Source organism: Alosa pseudoharengus, unplaced genomic scaffold, assembly GCF_046254945.1.
Source record: "Alosa pseudoharengus isolate Yale_2024_CS ecotype anadromous, Long Island Sound unplaced genomic scaffold, YU_APseudo_1.1 YU_APseudo_1.1_scf_2, whole genome shotgun sequence".
NCBI classification, from domain to species: domain Eukaryota; kingdom Metazoa; phylum Chordata; class Actinopteri; order Clupeiformes; family Clupeidae; genus Alosa; species Alosa pseudoharengus.
In genome coordinates, this window is record NW_027468663.1 from 9,214,473 (window position 1) to 9,234,284 (window position 19,812).

Consider the following 19,812-nt stretch of genomic DNA (forward strand, 5'->3'; position numbering starts at 1 on the left):
ATGACTAGCATCCGACTGTATGTATAGTGAAATTTGGTGTTCAGCTTGGTGAATAGGCTACATATAGGCTATATAATTTATATTTTAATGAATAATAATAAAATGTATAACTTATAAAAGCCCGTTTTTATTGCTGATATCATTCACATGACATCTTAAGGTATGCTTAGATATAGTGAAGCAAAATTACTTAATGTGTTCTGTAATGTTAGGCCTAAGGAATGTAGAAAAGCAAGATTCTCCTGTAACACTGACACAATGGTTGAATCAACAATCAAACATTCATCTTTGACCAACATGTTCCACGTGTAAACTGACGATAGACAGAGGTTTACATAGCATACAAAGAGTAGTTCACAGTTGTGAGGGTTTCCATTTAGGCTAGGCCTTTATATTTTAAAGCGGAGCAAGATCATAGCACCTTAAATTAGAATCGTTAGATTTCATCTGGCTCTGACCACGCTCAAACTGTAGAACGTTGGGGACTGGTGCCATTAATGAATGGAGAAGTCGCATAGCATTGGTGAATAATGGCAGACGGTGAGTTATGAAAGAAACATTTAACATTTTCCTAACATTCTTTACTGACATGTATTGAGTTTTGTTTACTGTCATCAACAATTGTTTATAATCTGGTGATTTATTCATGTGAGTTCATGATTCCACTTTTTTGTCAGGCAAAGATTATTCAAGACATTTATAGTAGACATTATGCTAATTAGCTAACACAAACCGAAAGAACCGTTAATGAGCTTACATTAGCTAACGATAATGTTGGCTAAATTTCGCCTTCAAAAATAGTAGCTGCTACCAACAGCAGTTGTCAGGATTTAAGTGTAGTTATGCCTTTCTTATTTTGTGATAATCTGTTGAATCATTAGTGACTGGTAAGCTAATGTGGATGATGGTAACGTTAGCTCTATGTTACCGTTTCTTCTACTATTAGTTTTGATCAGTTCTGGCTCATTTGTTCTTGAACATCCCACAGTAACGTTAACGTTACCTTAAGACTGTGAACTCTGTACAAAACTCTCACTTTAATATCCAAGTATATACTATGTCAACTAGGAATGGGAATTTAAATATTTCAGTCGAGTGGAATCAAAAATCAAGACTGGATTAAAAAAAAATGTTTTTAATTAGTCAGACTGACCTGTGTGTATTATTTAGGCCTTAGTATTTTAATGCATGTATATGGATCAATGCTTAACAATGAATATTCCCTTTTTGAATGAGGAGGTTATGCTCATAGCTTCTAGACTACTAGCTACTGTGATAAAGAATAACAAATACATTTATATTTTATGCAAACTAGAACAGTAGTACATCAGCTAAAAGAGGGCAGTGCAGGCTAACAGCTGTGCAGTAAGTAAACCTCCCTCCCAACAGAGACGTGCTAGTGAGAGATGCTAGCACCTGGATGAGTTTCCTCTCCCACTCTGAGAATGAAATCTGCACTTCAGAAGCACTTACATACTGTACACCAAACTTTCCAGTCTTAATACCTAACCATATTTAGATGGCTTTTACAGAGGGGTTTGTTGATATATTATTCCTAGCCTGATTTATGACATTTTATTCCTAAGAACATGGCCAATATGTTTAAGGCTATTGGCAGTACTGAACAACTAAAAGAGATATCCATAATTCCCTGTGTCAAAGACTTTTCATCTAATATGTAAACACAATGAAAAAGTAATTTTGAACCTGGCTTTATCCAATGCTCAGATTTAGCTTTTTTTTTTTTTTTTTTTTTTTAACGTTTTTTAAAGTGCAAATCAGCACATATTTTATTAGATCATGCCTAATTTGCATGTTTAAACATTAAATGTCAGACAACTTGCAATACATTTTTTTTTCATATTAATGTAAGTAATCAACTTGGGAAGTTTCATAGTGATATCTGCTAGTCAATTTTTTTACCCTATTCACCTGCTGTGCCTCGCCTTATATTCAACACATTGAACAAGAAAGGCTTAATATCGAGAATTGCTCAAGGGTTACCCCTTGGCAACAAGAAACAGCAGGAAAAAAAATAAAAAAATTTAACCCACGAAACCAGGTTCACCTAAATTATGGCATTTGGCTGACAGACTATATTCCATTAACCATAAACCGTTATTTTTTGGGGGCTTTTTGCCTTTATTTCGACAGGACAGTGAAGATAGACAGGAAGTGAGTGGAGGAGATAGAGATGGGGTGGGATCGGGACATGACCGCAGGTCGAATTCGAACCTGCGGTCCCCGTGGGCACTTGGACCCGTACATGGTACGGACGCTGTAGCCTGTTGCGCCACAGCAACCCACCAGAAGCTAGACTTCTACGATTATTTCAACCTGTGAGGTTTAAGTCATGGTTTTGTCTGGAAATGTTGTGCTATAGTTTTTTTTATTATTATTGCATGTAGCAACAATATTGGAGAAAGAGCTATTTGAAGTTACTCTTTAGATCAGGCCTAGATATGTGGACAACAAAATATGTGGACAACAAATTACAATGACTATTCTATACTTTTTGATGTCTACGTGAAGGCGGTAAGAGTAATTTGTCCTTGTGTTCCCATTGCTGTTCGTATCGTGGATCTTTTTATTCAGTCAAGTTTCAAGGTTTGGTGTTATGATTGCATGCCAGTAGAGGCCGTTGTTGATCCGTCCGTCATTCTGTTGACCTATTGTCATTTCCGGTTTGTACTCTGTGGTAAATGTTGAATCCAAGATGATGTACATTACAGACATGTAAGGATTTGCTAATTTCATATTAGACACTGTGAAGAAAATGGTGGTGGATACTGGCCACTCCACATGTGATGCCACACTTTGTTTACTCTCAAAAATATTTTTGGAGATGAAAGTGACGCCTGTGAGTCAGCAACAGGTATAATGTTACATACTATTAATTGTCTTAAAGGAAGTAGGAGAGACATAACAAAACAAATCAGTTTACCAGACAGTGAATATAATCTGGTTGAATAATAACCATCCAGTGTCAACTATCTCTTAACTATGCTCTCTTAAGTGGTTGTGGTGAGGTGACTATGCCGACTTTGGTATTTTCTGTTTAGAAAATGATGTATAAAACAGTTTATTTTAAAATGACTGAGCTCCTCACCCCACTTGTTCGTTTTAGTTGAGCATAAGTATGTTGCTTTAACGTTAATGTATACAGTATTTTCAGTCGTATGGCAGTGTAGATATGCATTTAGAACGTTATTGTAGTTGCCAACCTTGTTGATGTGTCGCTGCTATTGCTATCACAGGTCGCCTGTGGTCGGTCGGAAGCTAGTCGAGTAGAGAGTCTCTGTGCCAGTAATCTCAGTCTGGAATTATCATTGGAAGCCGAAGGGATCGACTGTGAGACGAGACTCCGCTACCAATTTGTAGCGGAGACAAGAGATTTTCATCACTGGCGGAGAGGGGGAGAACACCGTCAAGGGAACGTAAATACTCATTAGAGTCTCCCCTTTCGATTACGGACGTTGATGTAAACATTCATTATAATCAACGTGGTTTAGAAAGAAAGTTATTGCTAGGTTAGCGTGGGGAGCACCGTTCTTCCAGCCCTATCGCCATCTCCAGCACTCAAATCAACAGCCGTGTCTTCCTCACGATGGGGAACGCTGCAACCGCCAAGAAAGGCAACGAGCTGGAGAGCGGTGAGTGGAGCTGGTTTATGGTGTCATTATTAGCCAGATAAACAATGACCAGTATTGCACGGGGGTCAACAGCACAAGCACACCTCCATTCATTTTTGAGTGTGTTAATATTGTGTCGGCCCCAAGTATGCTATTGCTACATTGTTACACCGAATGCTAACGTGCAAATGGTAGCAAGTAACAGCTAGTTAGAAGTCGTTCCTCGGAAAAGGTACAGAATGCTAGCAGGCTAGGATAGTTGCCATCACACAATACTAACGATATGAGATAGGCCTGACATTGTATTGTTCGCTACTGCTGGATTGTCACGAACCTCAGCTATAAACTGTAAATATGCAGACTAGTTAATAGTTCACAGTGAGTGTTGTTAAATCAACATGTGGCGAAACACAAATGTTATGTAAGCTTAAAGCTGGATACACGGTTGTATTTGTCCCCGTTAGCCATGCTAACTTGCTTACTAAAGGCCAATTACTAAGTCTATCCTGTTTTGAGTTATGCATTCAGTTATCAGCCTTGATTGCTGTTTTAGATTAATGTATCCACAGTCTTAGGTTTTTACATTCTAGTCGTTGTGTTAGAATAATGACTTGCATGTAAGATTGTCTAAAGGATTACTCTCCAGTTTAACTGATTGAGTTGATGGTAGCATAGCAAGATAACTAGCTAGTAGTGTAGAGGCAGGGGGCAGGCCGCCATGGCAAGTACATTAATGAAGATAGCAACTGCAAAACAACCGCCAGATTATTGAGCTTTGACATTGAAAAGGAGTGTGACGTCCATGCATTTGTGTCCTTTAATTTTAATTGCTTAGCCAAACAGAATCAGTTTATTGACGGTGATCCAAAGGGCCTAGTTGTTTTGACTTCTGTTATAGAGCATCACGATGCTAACGTTGAGAATTCCAGTCTCCAATTGCAGGCCCAGACCTCTATCCAAACTTATTGCTATCAAACTGCGTGTCATTTGACAACCTTTACTCTGAACAACACAGAGGAGCAAGAGTAGTATAGCAACTGTTATGTTGTTAAGCATGTTGTACGTCGGCAGGTTGCAAGAGGCATCGCCATCAATTGTTGATTAGCAAGCTAACGTTGTTGGTGTATAGCGAATGTTAATTAATTTGGGGCTCTGCATACTATTTGTCATACAAGTTTGAAATTAAGCTCTTATACGACGACAATTAATTTGTTGATTGACAGATGTCTCAACTTAGAACATTTTGTTTCACAGGCGAAGAAGCGGTCATGACAGTGTTAGTGTGCATTTGAAACTGACAGACGGGAATTGACATCTAAAATGATATCCGTTAACGTTACTTTAGCTAGATAGATGGACACACATATGCAAAGAAACGTACATGCCTATTTAAATAACTAGTTAATTGATGTTTTAGGTGTTGAAACAACCACGTTGTCACATGTTAATAAGTACAATTTCATATTATATTAATAGTGCTGAGATTGTTAATACTGGTACGCTATTTGGTTGTCAATGCAGTAGTACTAATATTTACTTGCAGAAAATCATATTTTGCTGCTGAAAGTCATGGTGGAATTTAGAAATTTGGTTGGCATACATATTGACAATTTTCTGCTGTGATGAAGAGGGTATGTTTAGTCTTTGACTATCTACTATTTCTAGCTCTCTCTCCTCAGTGTCTTACTGTACCAACACTAGGCACTGACCGAATATGGTGAAAAAATGGCTAATTTCAGCTCCCATTCATAAAAGCACCCTCAAAACCATTCATTTTCATTCTGTTTGTTTAGAGTGCCCTCTTTTTTGATGCCCCATCCTCTTGCCCCTTAATCTCTCAGTGTTGTGAAGGTTCCTGGCTAACACATACACATATATACACACACACACACACACACACACACACACACACACACATATGAAGAGCATGTTTGTCATTGACTGGAACAGCTTGTCATCAGACCTTCGTCAGAGGATAAGTGTAATTACGAGCTTTGAAAGGCTTGACGCAATCAGCCCCAGGCTTGTATTAGTTTGCAGTGTGACACTTTGATGCTTGCTGATAGCACACTGTGCTGTAGAAGCAGATTCATTCTCCATAAACTATAAACAGCTCTGTTCTTTTTTTCAGGAAAGGTAGTCACTAGTACCAAAATACACACATTCTCATATTTTCTTCTTAAGCATTGACATTGCATTAGCCCTGCACAGAAACCAGGCCTAATTGTATTCTTTTACATTTTGATTGTTCTAATTTTAAAACAGGCAAACATGAAGCCACAACAGGTGCCATTTCACTGTATAAATCTATAAATATGCATAATATCCCACTGTGTGTTGTAATAGCCTTAGATCCATATATGATTATCTCTTCTACACTTGGTGGTCATAGTCTCAAGAGGTGGAAGGCACTGGGCTGTATTTGTCTGACAGGTTAGGATGAGGGAGGCAAGATGGCAAAGGGCGAGACAGGACCGGATTTAGACAGGACCTGAATTATAACACTGACCCACATCAAAGCTACCAGGTCCAACCATGTTAATCTGTCGTGTCAAAGTAGTAAGGAATCAGCACTCTGTTTATTTTCTCATTAAATGGTATGTGGATTTAGTGAATCTTATCACTAAATTAAGCAAGTGATATTTAAAGTATGCTATGGAAATCTTAGTCTCTGTCTAATTTACTTTTTCGAAGTGAACTGACAAACACTTGGTATCGGTCTTGTTGCTTTCTGCAGGTAGTTGTTGTAGATGTAATCTTTGTGTTATTGCTCTCGGTAGAAAGCTAGATGTAGGCTTTTAGAGCCCTTTGCATGTGTACAGCTGAGACAATCATTGCTTGATGACATGTTTTTCTTCCAGACATTTGAACAGTATGTCATTGGGTGCTACAGTGGTGTTTTGTTGAGGATCACTTAACTTATTTGCTTTTTGAAGACTGACCGGTCTGCAGTAAATAGTCTATGTTCGCTTTCAGGATTGTTTCATGAGTAGCTTTTATGTTTTTTCTACTTTGACTACATTGTGTTTCAGTGTTTTTCTTTTTTATCTTGGTTTGTTTGTGTATATGTGCAATCTAAAAGGGTCATAGAACGATAATGGTGTTCAGTCCCTGTTAAGACATTCTCCATCAGCCTCACCATTTCATTTGTGCTCCCCCTCCAGCTGAAAGAATCCCCTGCTAACTTTCTCGTATCCCAGATGCCCCAGGAAAGCCCGTTCCCAGGCCACGCTTGTGCTGAAGTGAAGTGGCTTGCCTTAAATGGATGTAGCCAGAGGCAGGATTCCCTCAGCCAGATGTCTTCCAGTAACACTAACGTTTAGCCACTCCCCAGCTGTTTCAAAAGGGGAACAATAAAAGTTAACAAAAGTAAACAATTAAGCAGAAAATTATAATAGTACACACTCCCCCAAATAGATAGAAATGAACCTCTTTTTCTCTGCTGCTGGATAATGCAAACACATCAGAGAATTTCTTGACTCTTTGTTTAGTCAGTCTAAAAACGGTTTTGACAGTCAAAAGTTTGCTGGATAAAAGAAAATGTCCAATTTCTAAAGCACCAACAAGCTTTGATATCCACTATTTTCTGTTTCTAATTCTCTCTTATTTTACTTCTCTGTGTCTAAAATGTCATAAATGATTATACTTGTCACATGTGGTCCATGTGTTGTTTATCTGCTGTGCCTGTTACATACATAAACCTTGCTCTCTTTCTCTTCTGTTTCTCCTGTCTCTTCTCTCTGTCTCTCATCATCCCATGCGTGTGGGTGAATGTTCCTGCAATTCCTTGGTGATCTATAGAGACTTTTGGTATGCCCATTCTCTCACCGGGTGGCCAGAATGACAGAAAATGCTCAACAACCTGAGCCATCCCGGCCCCTTTGAATGATTCTCAAGTCAATCACTGAACGGGATCGTGTCCTGTTTATTCTGACTGTCTACCTCTAGAGTGTTGCTTTACATCTTTTCTGTCATTCTGGTTGTCTATTGTCTGGTGTGTCCCCCTCATGTTATGTGATCTTTTAGTTTGTTTGTTTTCTTTTGTTTTGTTTTGCCTGTTTGGGTCCTAATGTGAGTCTCCTAGTTTATTATGATTGTTGTAGTTTCCCAGTAACAGTAATGGGAAGGGTTGTCCAACAGCTGCATGGTCTGAAAACTCCCATTTCCCTCCCATCCCCTGTAATCAGTCTCTCCCCTTGGCCAACCATGGCTACTGAACCCTACTGAGTCCAACTTTTGGCATCACTTGTGACATTGCTTGCCTTTTGTTTGTGTTTGTTAATGCTAAGAACTTAGAATCTTGGCTTTTTCAGTTTACTAGGTATGTAGTTTAGACATATTTAATGTAAATGGGAATTTCACAGTGTGATAGTAGGCCACAGTGGCCCTTCAATCCACTAGTTTGGCGTTGGTCTGAAAAATATTTCCCTACACTTGAATCCCAGATACATTAAAGGATTGCATACGTTTGTTGCCTCTCCCCATCCCTTGAATTTAGAGTGTACCAACAAGTAGGCTGTAAAGCATTCAGGCAACCACTGTTGAATTAGTTCTGTTGTCTAACTAATGCATGCACTTTCCCCTCTGTCTTATCCAACAGTGAAAGAGTTTCTAGCCAAAGCCAAAGAAGATTTCCTGAGAAAATGGGAATGTCCGCCACAGGTAAGGAGCGGTTTCTAAAAGTTGGCCTAATACTTACTTGCCTGTCAAGTGTGTTTGGCCTACTGAAGCTTTTTTGTTCTGCAGTGACCAATAGATGAAGGAATAATACATTATATACATTCCTCTTCATATTAAATTCAAGATTTAGCATTAATGGCTAAAGACAGAGCAGTGTATTCATGTAATCGAGTGTTGAAGCTAAGCATCCATTCGCTGGGCCTCTCTCTTCCGCAGTGTACGACTGGCTTAGATGACTTTGACAAACTGAAAACGTTGGGCACGGGCTCCTTTGGCAGAGTCATGTTGGTAAAACTCAAAGGATCAGAGCAGTTCTACGCTATGAAAATCCTGGACAAGCAGAAGGTTGGTGTTTCAAGTGGCCTCGTCTTTCATCACCTTTCATGTGCAATATTTAAATATAATGAATCAGAAATCCCATCCGCCTGAGGATATTTGTGTGATCGTGGTGCCATTGTTTTGGTAAGACTGGATAGATTATGGGATGTGTGGAAGTGCACCTCCAGAGGCACTTTGTAGATTGTTTGTGTAAGGAGGAAGTGGATTTGAATGTTGGAGGGGGTGGCAGGAAATGTCTTTCAGACTACTTTCTGAATATTTGTATGATCATAATGGAACCCCACACCTTACTTACAGACGCTTGTGTTTTCTTGTGTGTTCAGGTGGTGAAACTCAAACAAATCGAACACACACTCAACGAAAAGAGAATATTGCAAGCTGTCTCCTTCCCCTTTCTTGTCAGATTGGAGTTTGCTTTCAAAGTATGTATTTGTTTCCCCTTTGGATGTTTCACTATTTTGTATACTGTGCTCAGATCTTTTTTTTTTTTTTTTACCATGATCTAACTGTTGAAATGTTCACAGGACAACTCCAACTTGTATATGGTGATGGAATATGTACCAGGAGGAGAGATGTTTTCACACCTTCGAAGAATTGGGAGGTTCAGGTGAGTGCTTATGTTTTTTTTTTTTTTTAATCCACCATGTCTAGCTGTGATGTACAATAATGCCCTGATGCTGCACATTAATGCCCTGATGCTTCCTTCAGTTTGATGTATTTCATTTTACTATAGGGCACAACTTTGGGTTCTGGTAAATGAAATTAACTATCTCTATACGAATGTAAGTTCATGGAAATTGTGGACTAGAGTAGGTCATATTCTACCTTTGACTATAGGAATCATACAGTTACTTTCGAGAGTTAAAAGGAGGGTTTGTTAAATTGCAGGAGGGTCAGGGACATTGGAAGTATTTTCTAAGAGCGGGGGGTGTCTGCTTTGAGAAAAAAAAAAAACAAAGCATTTATTCCTTTTTGAAAGTGTGACTTGTCTGAGAATTTGAAAATTACCAGTACATTGTTTGCTATTGTCACAGAAATTAAGGAGTAATTTGAGGTAGAGTAGGATGTAAACAAGGAAAAGAAAAAGCAACATATGACCTACAGGCACAAGTAACAGTTAGAGGGAAATGCACAAGACAGTTTCATTAAAAATGAAGCTACGTTATCAGATGTTCCACTAAGAATGCTACCCTGGTCTGTCTTTACACTTAAGCATTGAATGTACATGTACGCATCAAAAGTCCATATTCACATGGGCACTTGTGGCCTACGCCTCATGGGCAGCATGGTGGGTGTTACTTTTCAGTGCTATTACTCTGTGACCCTTGGCCAAAAAAGAGAACACCAGCAGCACATATGGGGGCTTTTGGTTGTCAAGTCACGCATGGTGACACAGATGATTTGTTTAGCAGGGGAGGGAAGACTGAAGGGTCTCTGACCAGCATGTGCCTGATTAGCTGGTCTTGCTTATAATAGCATTTTGAAATATATTTGTCCTATAAGTTGTTCTTGCTGGAGGGCCCATTGTCATTTGTTGTGATTGATCAAAGTACTGTGTCAGAATATGTTTTTTTGCCCCTGTTCGTATTTTGCAGTGAACCACACGCACGATTTTATGCAGCTCAAATAGTCCTGACCTTTGAGTACCTCCACTCGCTAGACCTCATCTACAGAGACCTGAAGCCGGAGAACCTGCTCATCGACCAGCATGGTTACATCCAGGTAGGTCTAGAGCCGCCCCTCACTGATGCCAGTAACCTGTTGTATACTCCCAGCCTCTGTTTAAAGGTATGGGGGTTGAACACGGAAACACTGGTCAATATAGCGCAGCCGGGTGGCCAATCTTCACTGATTTCCCTCACCAAGAGCAGAGTGTGGAGGTTGCAGTGGCAAAGCAATAGCACAGCTGTAGGGATGGGTATCATAAGATATGAAATGGATCACAGTCAGCCAGAACCGCAAGCCAGGTACAACTTGCAAGAGGTGGCTGTTGGAAAGTTGGATACTAACCCAGATTATATATATATATATATATATATATATATATATATATATATATATATTTTTAAAAAACACCACTGCCAATCTTACTGCAGAATTAAATGTGCACTTTGGCTGTTTCCACCAAAACTGTTTGTTGGGAGCTCCACTGGGTCAATATTCATGGTCGGGACTTGGCCAGTGTTTTGGAATGGCTCAAAATCCCTCTGGCCACTGTGCTGGACTCGTATCTGTCTTTTCCAAGACAAATTGACATTATCTATTGGCCCTACACCATACTAATGGTCTAAAACCACCTTTCAGTTCCACTGCCCAACTCCTGCAATACATTATACCGTATATATGTGTATACAGGTGATTGCAGGACTTTAGACGTCTGTAAATAACATTGGCTTATCAAATATCCTAGATTTTTGAAGGCATTATTAATGTTCACACATTTCTGTGAAAAAATGTAGACGTCATTGTAAATAGTTTTGGACTGCCAGTAAGAGTTGTTACTGTTTGTGCTTCACAGGTCACAGACTTTGGCTTTGCCAAAAGAGTGAAGGGCAGAACTTGGACATTGTGTGGAACCCCAGAGTACCTGGCACCAGAGATCATCCTCAGCAAGGTCACACTGTCTTGCGCCCATGCCATACTTCCTTATACAATTGCGGTCTGGCTTCTGCTATTTTCCATCCATACTGACGTGCTGTGTCACTGTTGTGGATGGCTCTTGCAGGGCTACAACAAAGCTGTGGACTGGTGGGCGCTGGGAGTGCTTATTTATGAAATGGCAGCTGGCTATCCCCCGTTCTTCGCCGACCAGCCCATCCAGATCTATGAGAAAATTGTGTCTGGAAAGGTATGGATGTTCATAAAAAACACACATAGCTTAAAACACAGATGCATGTCTTCAGGAGTATGAAAGGGGAGTCTTTACTACCTCTGGATCATTGTCAAATATCACTTAAAAAAAAACCCCACAGTAACTGCATCATTTGCCCTGTATTTTATAATCTGATCCATGCAACTGCAGCCATCGGTGTCTGTTAATATATTTAATTGGGTGTTATGTAATGATTTTTGCAGAGAAGTACCAGATGTTATCAGTAAATCCCACACATTTTCCTCTTGCAGGTACGATTCCCATCCCATTTTAGTTCAGATTTGAAAGACCTGCTGAGGAATCTGCTGCAGGTAGACCTGACCAAGCGTTTCGGTAACCTGAAGAATGGAGTGAATGACATTAAGAACCACAAGTGGTTTGCCACAACAGATTGGATCGCCATCTATGAGAGAAAGGTACAGTGTGTTGGCAATGAAACTGAATGCATTGCTTGCTGCATTAAGATAGTAGGGAAGTTGATCAAATGAAAGAATATGTACGTTGGCCGAGATTTGCAAAACAAATTTACATTTGTGGGTGCAAATGTACAAAGTGCAAAAAAAATTTACATTTGCGGTTGCATATTTACAATATCCGAGCACAAAATTACATGTCATAAAACAAAATTTCAATCTAAAACAACCCTGTGAACAGTTTTACCACTGGCTAACACTTTTACAAGTTTTGATACAAATTTACAAACAGCAGAATCTGACGGAAAGGGTAGGTACAATACACAAGAAATACTCGACCTTGTCTCAAACAGGAAGGAGAATACTTAATTAATAACTGTATTTATTATTTCAATCAAGGACATTGGAGGCTAGCTAGGCGACTCCCCAAGGAACGCTATACGAAATGCCATCAGACTTGAACTTTGTGGGCCAGGGCAACTGTTCGTGTACAGGACAATGTGGCAAGTTCTTAAGCAAAAGTACCAGCTGATCGTGAAACAGTTTTTGGGAATCCACACACACACCAATCAATGGCTTTCTGCTGAACTGCACACGCACCTTTTGACACTGACCAACCAAATGAATCCCCTTACGTCATCATTAAGGAACACCCTTTGGAAACACGCGAAACATGCAATAAGTAGGCTACTTCCTGTGTATTGTACCTACCCTTTCCGTCAGATTCTGCTATTTGGAAATTTGTATCGAAACTTGTAAATGTGTTAGCCCGTGGTAGACGTGTTCACAGGGTTGTAAATTTGTTTTAGATTGTAATTTTGTTTTATTACATGTAATTTTGTGCTTGGATATTGTAAATATGCACCCACAAATGTACATTTGTTTGCACTTGGTAAATTTGCACAAACAAATGTAAATTTGTTTTGCACTTTGTAAATTTGCACTCGCAAATGTAAATTTGTTTTGCATTTCTCGGCCACCGTATTTGTGTGTGTGAGAGTGTTTTTGTTTGCCTTTGTTCCTCATCCAAAAAATGTGGGTAAACTTTTAATCTCTTTTTTTTGTACTCTGGTCTGATTGTTCTGTAACAAGGGCATGTTTGTAACACTGATAGAGGAGGTCTGTTTTTCTTCCACTCATCTAGCTTACCCCACCCAGCTGACTAACAGATAAACTGACAAGACTTGAGACATACATACTGTTTTCTGCCTGAATATGTAAATGTTTGGATAACAAGCAGACAAAACGGCTTCCTCAGTAAGTCTTCAGATGTCCTTAAAAGAAACACTCTGTTCTATATCCTTTGCAAATAGCCTTAGTGAGCCGATAGATGGAGTCACACATTTAGCACAGTTAAAGTCCAAATGCTGAAAGCAGGGGCCTATTGCACGATTGTGGTAGAGGCGTTATCCTTTTGTGCCAGACTTCAGACACAGATCAAGCTCACCCACTGACACTCTCCTGTTGCCATCTCTGCTGAGGGTGCTTGAGGGCACTGTGTTATAGCTTTCTCTTAAAGGCGTTTGAATATTATGTGCTGCTGATTAACAGCTGCAGATTGCCTTTCTGAGAATGGTCTCTGATTCTGTTTTTGTTTTTGAACCATGTGTAAAATGCCTAAATTGCTAAATCAATTAGCGCTTCCTCTGCTGTCGCTCATACTTGATTAGAAGTTGGTCTGGAATTGCGAGACTGTAAACAAAAGTTCTTCTTGTTGTATACATCCGCAGAAAATTCTGGTCTGTCTTTGTACATTCATTGGACATGTTAGAGCGAACACCTGTATTAAAACAAAGCTATTAGCCACTCCGTTGAGTTTGCATGACTTTTTGCATTGACTATTAAGTTCTTTACAATAGTCTTTAGAATAACAGCACTGCTAGTGATGTTTGTTGATATTGCACATGTGGTCTGTCCAAGTTACAAGGAAGTCATGTATAGTTTAAATAAGCTATGTCATGTATAGTTTTAATAAGCTTGAAACATGGTTTGCTTTCAGTTCATGTAGACTACATGAACTAAGATAAGATTTAATCTTTTGGCCACATTTGCCCAGCCCGTTTTTTTATTTTTTTTAAATGTAACTTTTAAGCTGGTTGCATGTTCTTTGTCGGCATAGATGCACATATGTGTTAATGTGTGCTTGTACATTGCTTCTGCTTGTCCACTGCTTGTCCATTTTGTCACTGTTGGGCAAGTGAACGTTTTGACAAGGGGTGAGGTGAATAGACAGTTATCTGAGTTGAATTGTTATTGCGGAGTTGGTTTGATTCATTTAAGGGTTTTTAAAATGTTTATTTGACGGCCTTTGCAATTCAATAAATACATACAAGGGGATGGAACAAGGAAGGGCACACTAATATCCCGTCCTATGCTTTTTCCCCGGAACAAAGAAAATAATACTAAGCCTTTTAAATAGAGCCCCTTAATAATACACACGGCAAAAACGTACCCTAAGTATGGCTGCAATCAATGATTATTTTCATAATCGGTTAGTCAGGTGTTTATTTTCTTGATTAATTGATTAGTTGTTTTGATTAGAAAATAGTGAAAATATTTATAATTTCTAATATATAAAAGATATTCTGTTACTATTATAGAGCAGTAAGTATCAGAAAATATTCAGGTTTACCACTGTACTGCTTCACCTCTTCATTTAACAAAATTCTGTAAATGTTTAGGAACTGAGGAGACTATTTGCTAGAGTTTTGAGAATTAAATGTTGTCCCATTACTCCCCAATACACAATGTTAGTTGCTCAACAGTATGGGGTATTCTTAGTCATGTTTTTCATTCCATTATGCACCTAATTTGACAAATCTGGACTGCAGACAGGCCATTTTAGCACATGGACTCTTCCTCTATGGATAAATACGATTTAAATATATGCAGAATTCATTTTGTCATTGTTTTCCTGAAATATTTAAGGTCTTCTCTGGAAAGATATTGCCTGGATGGCAGTATATGTTGCTCAAAAGCTGTATAAATCTTTCAGAATTGATTGTGCTTTGCCAAATGTGCAAGATGCCCATGCTGTAGGCACTAATGCTCCTTCACACCATCATAGATGTTGGGTTTCGAACTGAGCACTAAAACAAGTTGGATAGGTTGGATACATGGATAGGCACTCTCCTCTTTAGCCCAGATGAGTCCATGATTTCCAAAAATAATGGCAATTCTTGATTGGTCTACCCACAGGACCTTTTTCCATGTTACCTCAGTCCATTTTAAACAAGCTCAGGCCCAGATAAGACAGTGGTATTTTCTGTATCGTGTCTCAATACAATTTTGGTTGTTAAAATTTTGGCTGTAGTTTTTGAATTGAGTATCAAACTGTGCACATAGACAGTGGTTATCAGAGGTTGTCCTGAGCCCATACAATGACAGGTGTGGAAACAGTTTGCAAAGATTTCTCTGGATTCTCTGAATGTTTTAATAATATTACGTCCTGAAGATGATGAACCCCCCCAAATTCCATCAATTTCATCTTAAGAAGCATTAAAATGACATTGTTTCATCATTTGTGTACACAGGTTTACACAGAGTGATGAATACCCCTACATCTTTACTTCTAAGAGACCCTGCTTCTTTGGGATGTTCTTTTTCATACCCAATCATGTTGCCAGTTACCCTAATTACTTGTGAAATATTCCTTCTTTTGTTTTCTTTATCATTACACACCTTTTCCAGCATTTTGTTATCCCCGTCCTAACTTTTTTTGAAACATGTTGCTGGTATCAAATTCATAAATAACATATATATATATACAAAATAGTCAAATTTGTAATTTTCAACATTTGATATGCTGTCTGTGTCCTTTTTGCAAGTAAATATGAGTTTAAGAGATTTGCAGATTATTACATTCTGTTTTTATTCACATTTTACACAACGTACCAACTTTTTCTGTTTTGGGGTTGTAGAAAAAATGTGTGATTTCAGAAGGAGCCACTGACCTAATATACGTTTTCAGGGTTGTGGATGTGGAAGTAGCTGTCCATTGCTCAGTATGAAGTCAATAAAATTTTCCATTTGCGATGGGTTTACATTTCCGGATGTACTGGCATGTATTGCACAGAGCTCTGAGTGTGTGGGCTCTTAGGGCACCCTCAGTAATTATGAATGAATTACTTGCTGATTAAGAGTTTGTTGTTTCCCATGCGTGATTTTGTATTTTAAACCTGCCAGTTAGTATAATATCATAGGCCTCCATAGGCATAGGCAGGTGAATGGGGAAAGAATTTTAACTTATAGATATCGCCACAAAACTTTCCCAGTTGAATACTTTAGGATGTTTTTTTACAGTCAGCAAATCACACAGTTCCATTTGTGACCATGATATATGAATTTTCAGGAGGATGGTTGCAATTGTTTTTGATTTGCTGATACCTGATGCTTGACCACCTCAATGGCATTTCAAACAGACTGAGTATTTTATCCTTTCATCCAGGAAGTTTAGTAACATGCTACAGTCCTACATTTCTTTTTTTCTACTCTTGGCAGGCCATTTGCAAATGAACTGAATTAGCGTGCTCTATGAATGTCTTTATGTTTCTGAATCTGTACTGGAATATGCTGTGCATGTGTGATTTAACCATGTCATGTAGCACAAACTTGAATGTTGTGCTGAATACTAAATTAGTCTTTCTGGGCTTTGCAGGTGGAGGCTCCCTTCATACCAAAGTGCAGAGGCCCCGGGGACACAAGCAACTTTGATGACTATGAGGAAGAGGACATTCGCGTCTCTCTAACAGAGAAATGTGCAAAAGAGTTTGCAGAGTTTTAGTGAGTGAGAACATGGGTACATCAGGGCTAATATGTAGATTAACAACACAAGAAAAAAAAGGGGATCTTTGCACTCTAAAGACATGGGGTGGAGCCACGACCACAACATCAATCAAAAAATTCTTGAGTAGTTCCTTCATTCCACATGGCTAACAGGAGGTCACCATGATTCTCGTGCCCAGCAGGCACTTAAACGTCATACACTGGCACAGTAAAGCAGACACATCACTTTTTCATTTGGACCCCCTTTACCCTACCAAGCCCTGCCCCCTGGTTAATCAGCCTGGAAGCAGTCTTTGTTGTCTTGGATGTTGTGTTCCCTATTAAAATGGTGGTATTTTGCAGAGAAAAAAAAAATGGGAGAGAGAAATAAATGAAAGATTTTTTTGAAAAATGCAGAACCTGAAAAGACAAAGGCCAATTTAACATCGCTATGTGTCAACACAGTATAACTTATTAGCCTAATGTTCCTGGCAGTATCACACTGTTTTGTGTGACTTGAAAGAAAGGTGTTGCCTCCAGTTCTTCAGTTTTGTCTGTTACGCGTCAGTTCTTTTTCTTTTCTTTTTTTTTCTTTTTTTAAGTACTATTGAGAGAGAGAGAAAAACTCATACCTCAGACTAGACCACTGATGAATCTTTTGGCCAGCCTTCAGTAGTATTTGTTTTTTTTTTCTGTGCATATCTGTTTGTTCAATATAGTATGTTTTTAAAATAAAAGAAAAAGACCACGAGTGTTAAAAGCATGACCAAAACGAGAGCTAAGTGGATGGCAGAAGAGGAGTGCCTTAGAGCTTCCTCTGTACTTGCCTTAGCAACTCATTACCACCAAACCCAGAGAGCGTTCATCCTCAAGCCTCCCATCACCCTAGCAATCTCAGCTTGTTAACTGCAGTGAAAGAGTAGCAGCAATAGGGAGATGGGAAGAGCAACACTTTAGCCGAAATGTACCCAGGCAATTCAAGCAGCCAAATTCTATTCAAAGCACAATGGTGTTTGGCGGCAGCAGTGACCTAATACAAATTCAGGTGTGTGAATTTTGTGAATTTGGCTCATTCAATATGTTGACATGCATTGTTACATTAGGCTGTTTAATGTTTTAATTTGAAAACTGAACTTGTCAGAAAAAGTACACCCATGGGAAGTAGCCCTTAGAAAACCCAAATGTCAATTTAAGTTCACACTCTCCTTTATATCAAGTTTTTGAGGCCTCCAGACTATACCCAGGGTATGAAACTATTGGAGATCCATTTGAGCCCTGGTGCCAGATCTAGTATTGCTATTTGCAGGACTGGTCAAGATTTTCCTTTTCATTTCAAGCTGTTTTGCTCACGCTGTTTTGCAAAGTTCTATGACAGAAATTGTAAAGCTGCCAAGATTCCATGCTTTCCCCCATTGTTGCAATTGACCTGTCTGTCTTTGTTTTATCCTTTTGACCGAATGTAGAGTTACAACTCTTAGGTATGCATATTGTTTTTAAATGCTTGATTTTCAAGGTACATTCTCACATACAAACACACTTTTATGACAAGAAAGTGATGAAGATGAAAAACAAGCTGAGGTTTGTTAGCCTCTGCTCCTTTGTATCACATATAATCCAGTTATTGTTCAGCTCATAACATAATGCATATATGCATTGTTTCTTATATATGTTTTTATTTATACACATATTAGAGAGATGCTAATAAATTTTATTTTTAAAATTGCATAGTTCTTGCTTTACTTTGGATTTTTTTTATTGTTGCTGTGAGACTGGACAGTTTTCTTTGTTTTCTTCTTTTTTAAAAATGTGTGTTCATGTCCATCATAAAATATACTAGCATTCATACTGCGAAGGACTTGTCCGTCTACATTGAGGCTACTGGACAATTTGAATGGAGAGTCCCCTATAACTTTTCACTGAAGATGACAATTCCTTTTCTGTTTTTATTGTTTGTTTTGAAGGTTTTCTCACATTCATTTAATTTACACATCAATTGTGTCATTAGGCCAATACTGGGGCATTTTCTGTCCACCATTGTTGAAATTATATGTCCAAACCTTTTTCTGTAGCAGATTTTACGTAAGTACATATTATATATATATATATATATAAATATATAAATATACATATATAGTCACCTTAATAAAAGATGAACCTTTGTATTAAAAATGTCACAATTTTTATATTTAATTTTGACCTGAAGAGGACATGATGTGTGCTAGCTGTATGTAATACAGACCTACAGTTACTGCTGTTGATTGAGATTTTAATAAATGCTGAAGATCACATTTGGCAGATTTTGATGCACATTAGATATCGATTTTCAAGAGAATTTACTTTATATTTGGGAAGAACCATCATTATCACTACGTTCTCAGGTGTAAAGCACTAATATTTGTCAAACAGAAAAGTTCAAATTCACCTATGTCTGCAGGCCGTTGATAATTGTAAAACATCCAATTCAGTTAGGCTACTTTTATGTTTTGACAGGTCAATGAGAAAGTGACTGCTAAAGTTTTGGGGAAAGGACTTCATGGCTAGGGTGCGTCTAGATTTCTGGGCTAACTCCATGGCTAAATTAAGATTAAATGTGATCCAAACTCATGGTCAGTGAGAGTCTTTAAAAAATATATATGATTCAGTCACATCAAAATGTCTCTTAAATGTAGCCTATATTTCTCTGTTTATGAAGTGGCCAGGCAGTTGTGCTTGTTCAGTCAAAAGGCATCTTCAGAGTTGTTGCCTGATGAAACATAGGCGTGTTCAGGATCAACAACATGTGCTAACTGCTTCCAACCTGATACAACGTGAACTGCAGGTTGAACGTAATGCCGCATGCTGAAATAACACAAATGCATGTTTGCATTAATGTGCAAACATCCAGTATGCATCACATTCAGTCAAGTTTCCGCGCGTGAAAGCCAGCGCCCCAAATGGTTGCGTTCCTATCGAAGAGCAGCTCCAATGTTAAGTCCCATAGACCTATTTTAAAAAAAAATACTGTGAAGCCAAATCAGCTATGTTATCCACCAAAAATATTTTTCAGTGTCTATACAGTAATAATCTTCTAACTGTGAAAATGTCAGACCCTATTTTGCCTTATTTAAAAAAA

At 38.5% G+C, this 19,812-nt stretch overlaps 1 protein-coding gene across 3 annotated transcripts; it reads left to right on the forward strand.

Moving 5' to 3' along the window:
* The first annotated feature begins 301 nt into the window (after window positions 1-301).
* Window positions 302-19,007, forward strand: prkacbb (protein kinase, cAMP-dependent, catalytic, beta b). Of its 3 annotated transcripts, none has more exons than XM_076293590.1 (10): window positions 302-540; window positions 8,233-8,294; window positions 8,529-8,657; window positions 8,975-9,073; window positions 9,176-9,258; window positions 10,247-10,373; window positions 11,170-11,265; window positions 11,377-11,499; window positions 11,775-11,939; window positions 16,594-19,007. In XM_076293590.1, the coding sequence occupies exons 1-10, from the start codon at window positions 531-533 to the stop codon at window positions 16,717-16,719; spliced, it is 1,020 nt and encodes a 339-aa protein (XP_076149705.1). In that variant the 5' UTR covers window positions 302-530; the 3' UTR covers window positions 16,720-19,007. The 3 variants fall into 3 exon arrangements, with proteins under 3 accessions (XP_076149705.1, XP_076149706.1, XP_076149704.1); XM_076293591.1 differs by lacking the exon at window positions 302-540 and adding an exon at window positions 2,785-2,875; XM_076293589.1 differs by lacking the exon at window positions 302-540 and adding an exon at window positions 3,136-3,653.
* The last annotated feature ends 805 nt before the right edge of the window (window positions 19,008-19,812 follow it).

Bases quoted from the DNA above. Each gene is read 5' to 3' on its own strand.
- prkacbb (XM_076293589.1), top strand. From the start codon at position 3,608: ATGGGGAACGCTGCAACCGCCAAGAAAGGCAACGAGCTGGAGAGCG. The intron at 8,658-8,974 runs GTTGGTGTTTCA...TTGTGTGTTCAG, and splicing joins AAATCCTGGACAAGCAGAAG to GTGGTGAAACTCAAACAAAT. The intron at 11,266-11,376 runs GTCACACTGTCT...TGGCTCTTGCAG, and splicing joins CAGAGATCATCCTCAGCAAG to GGCTACAACAAAGCTGTGGA.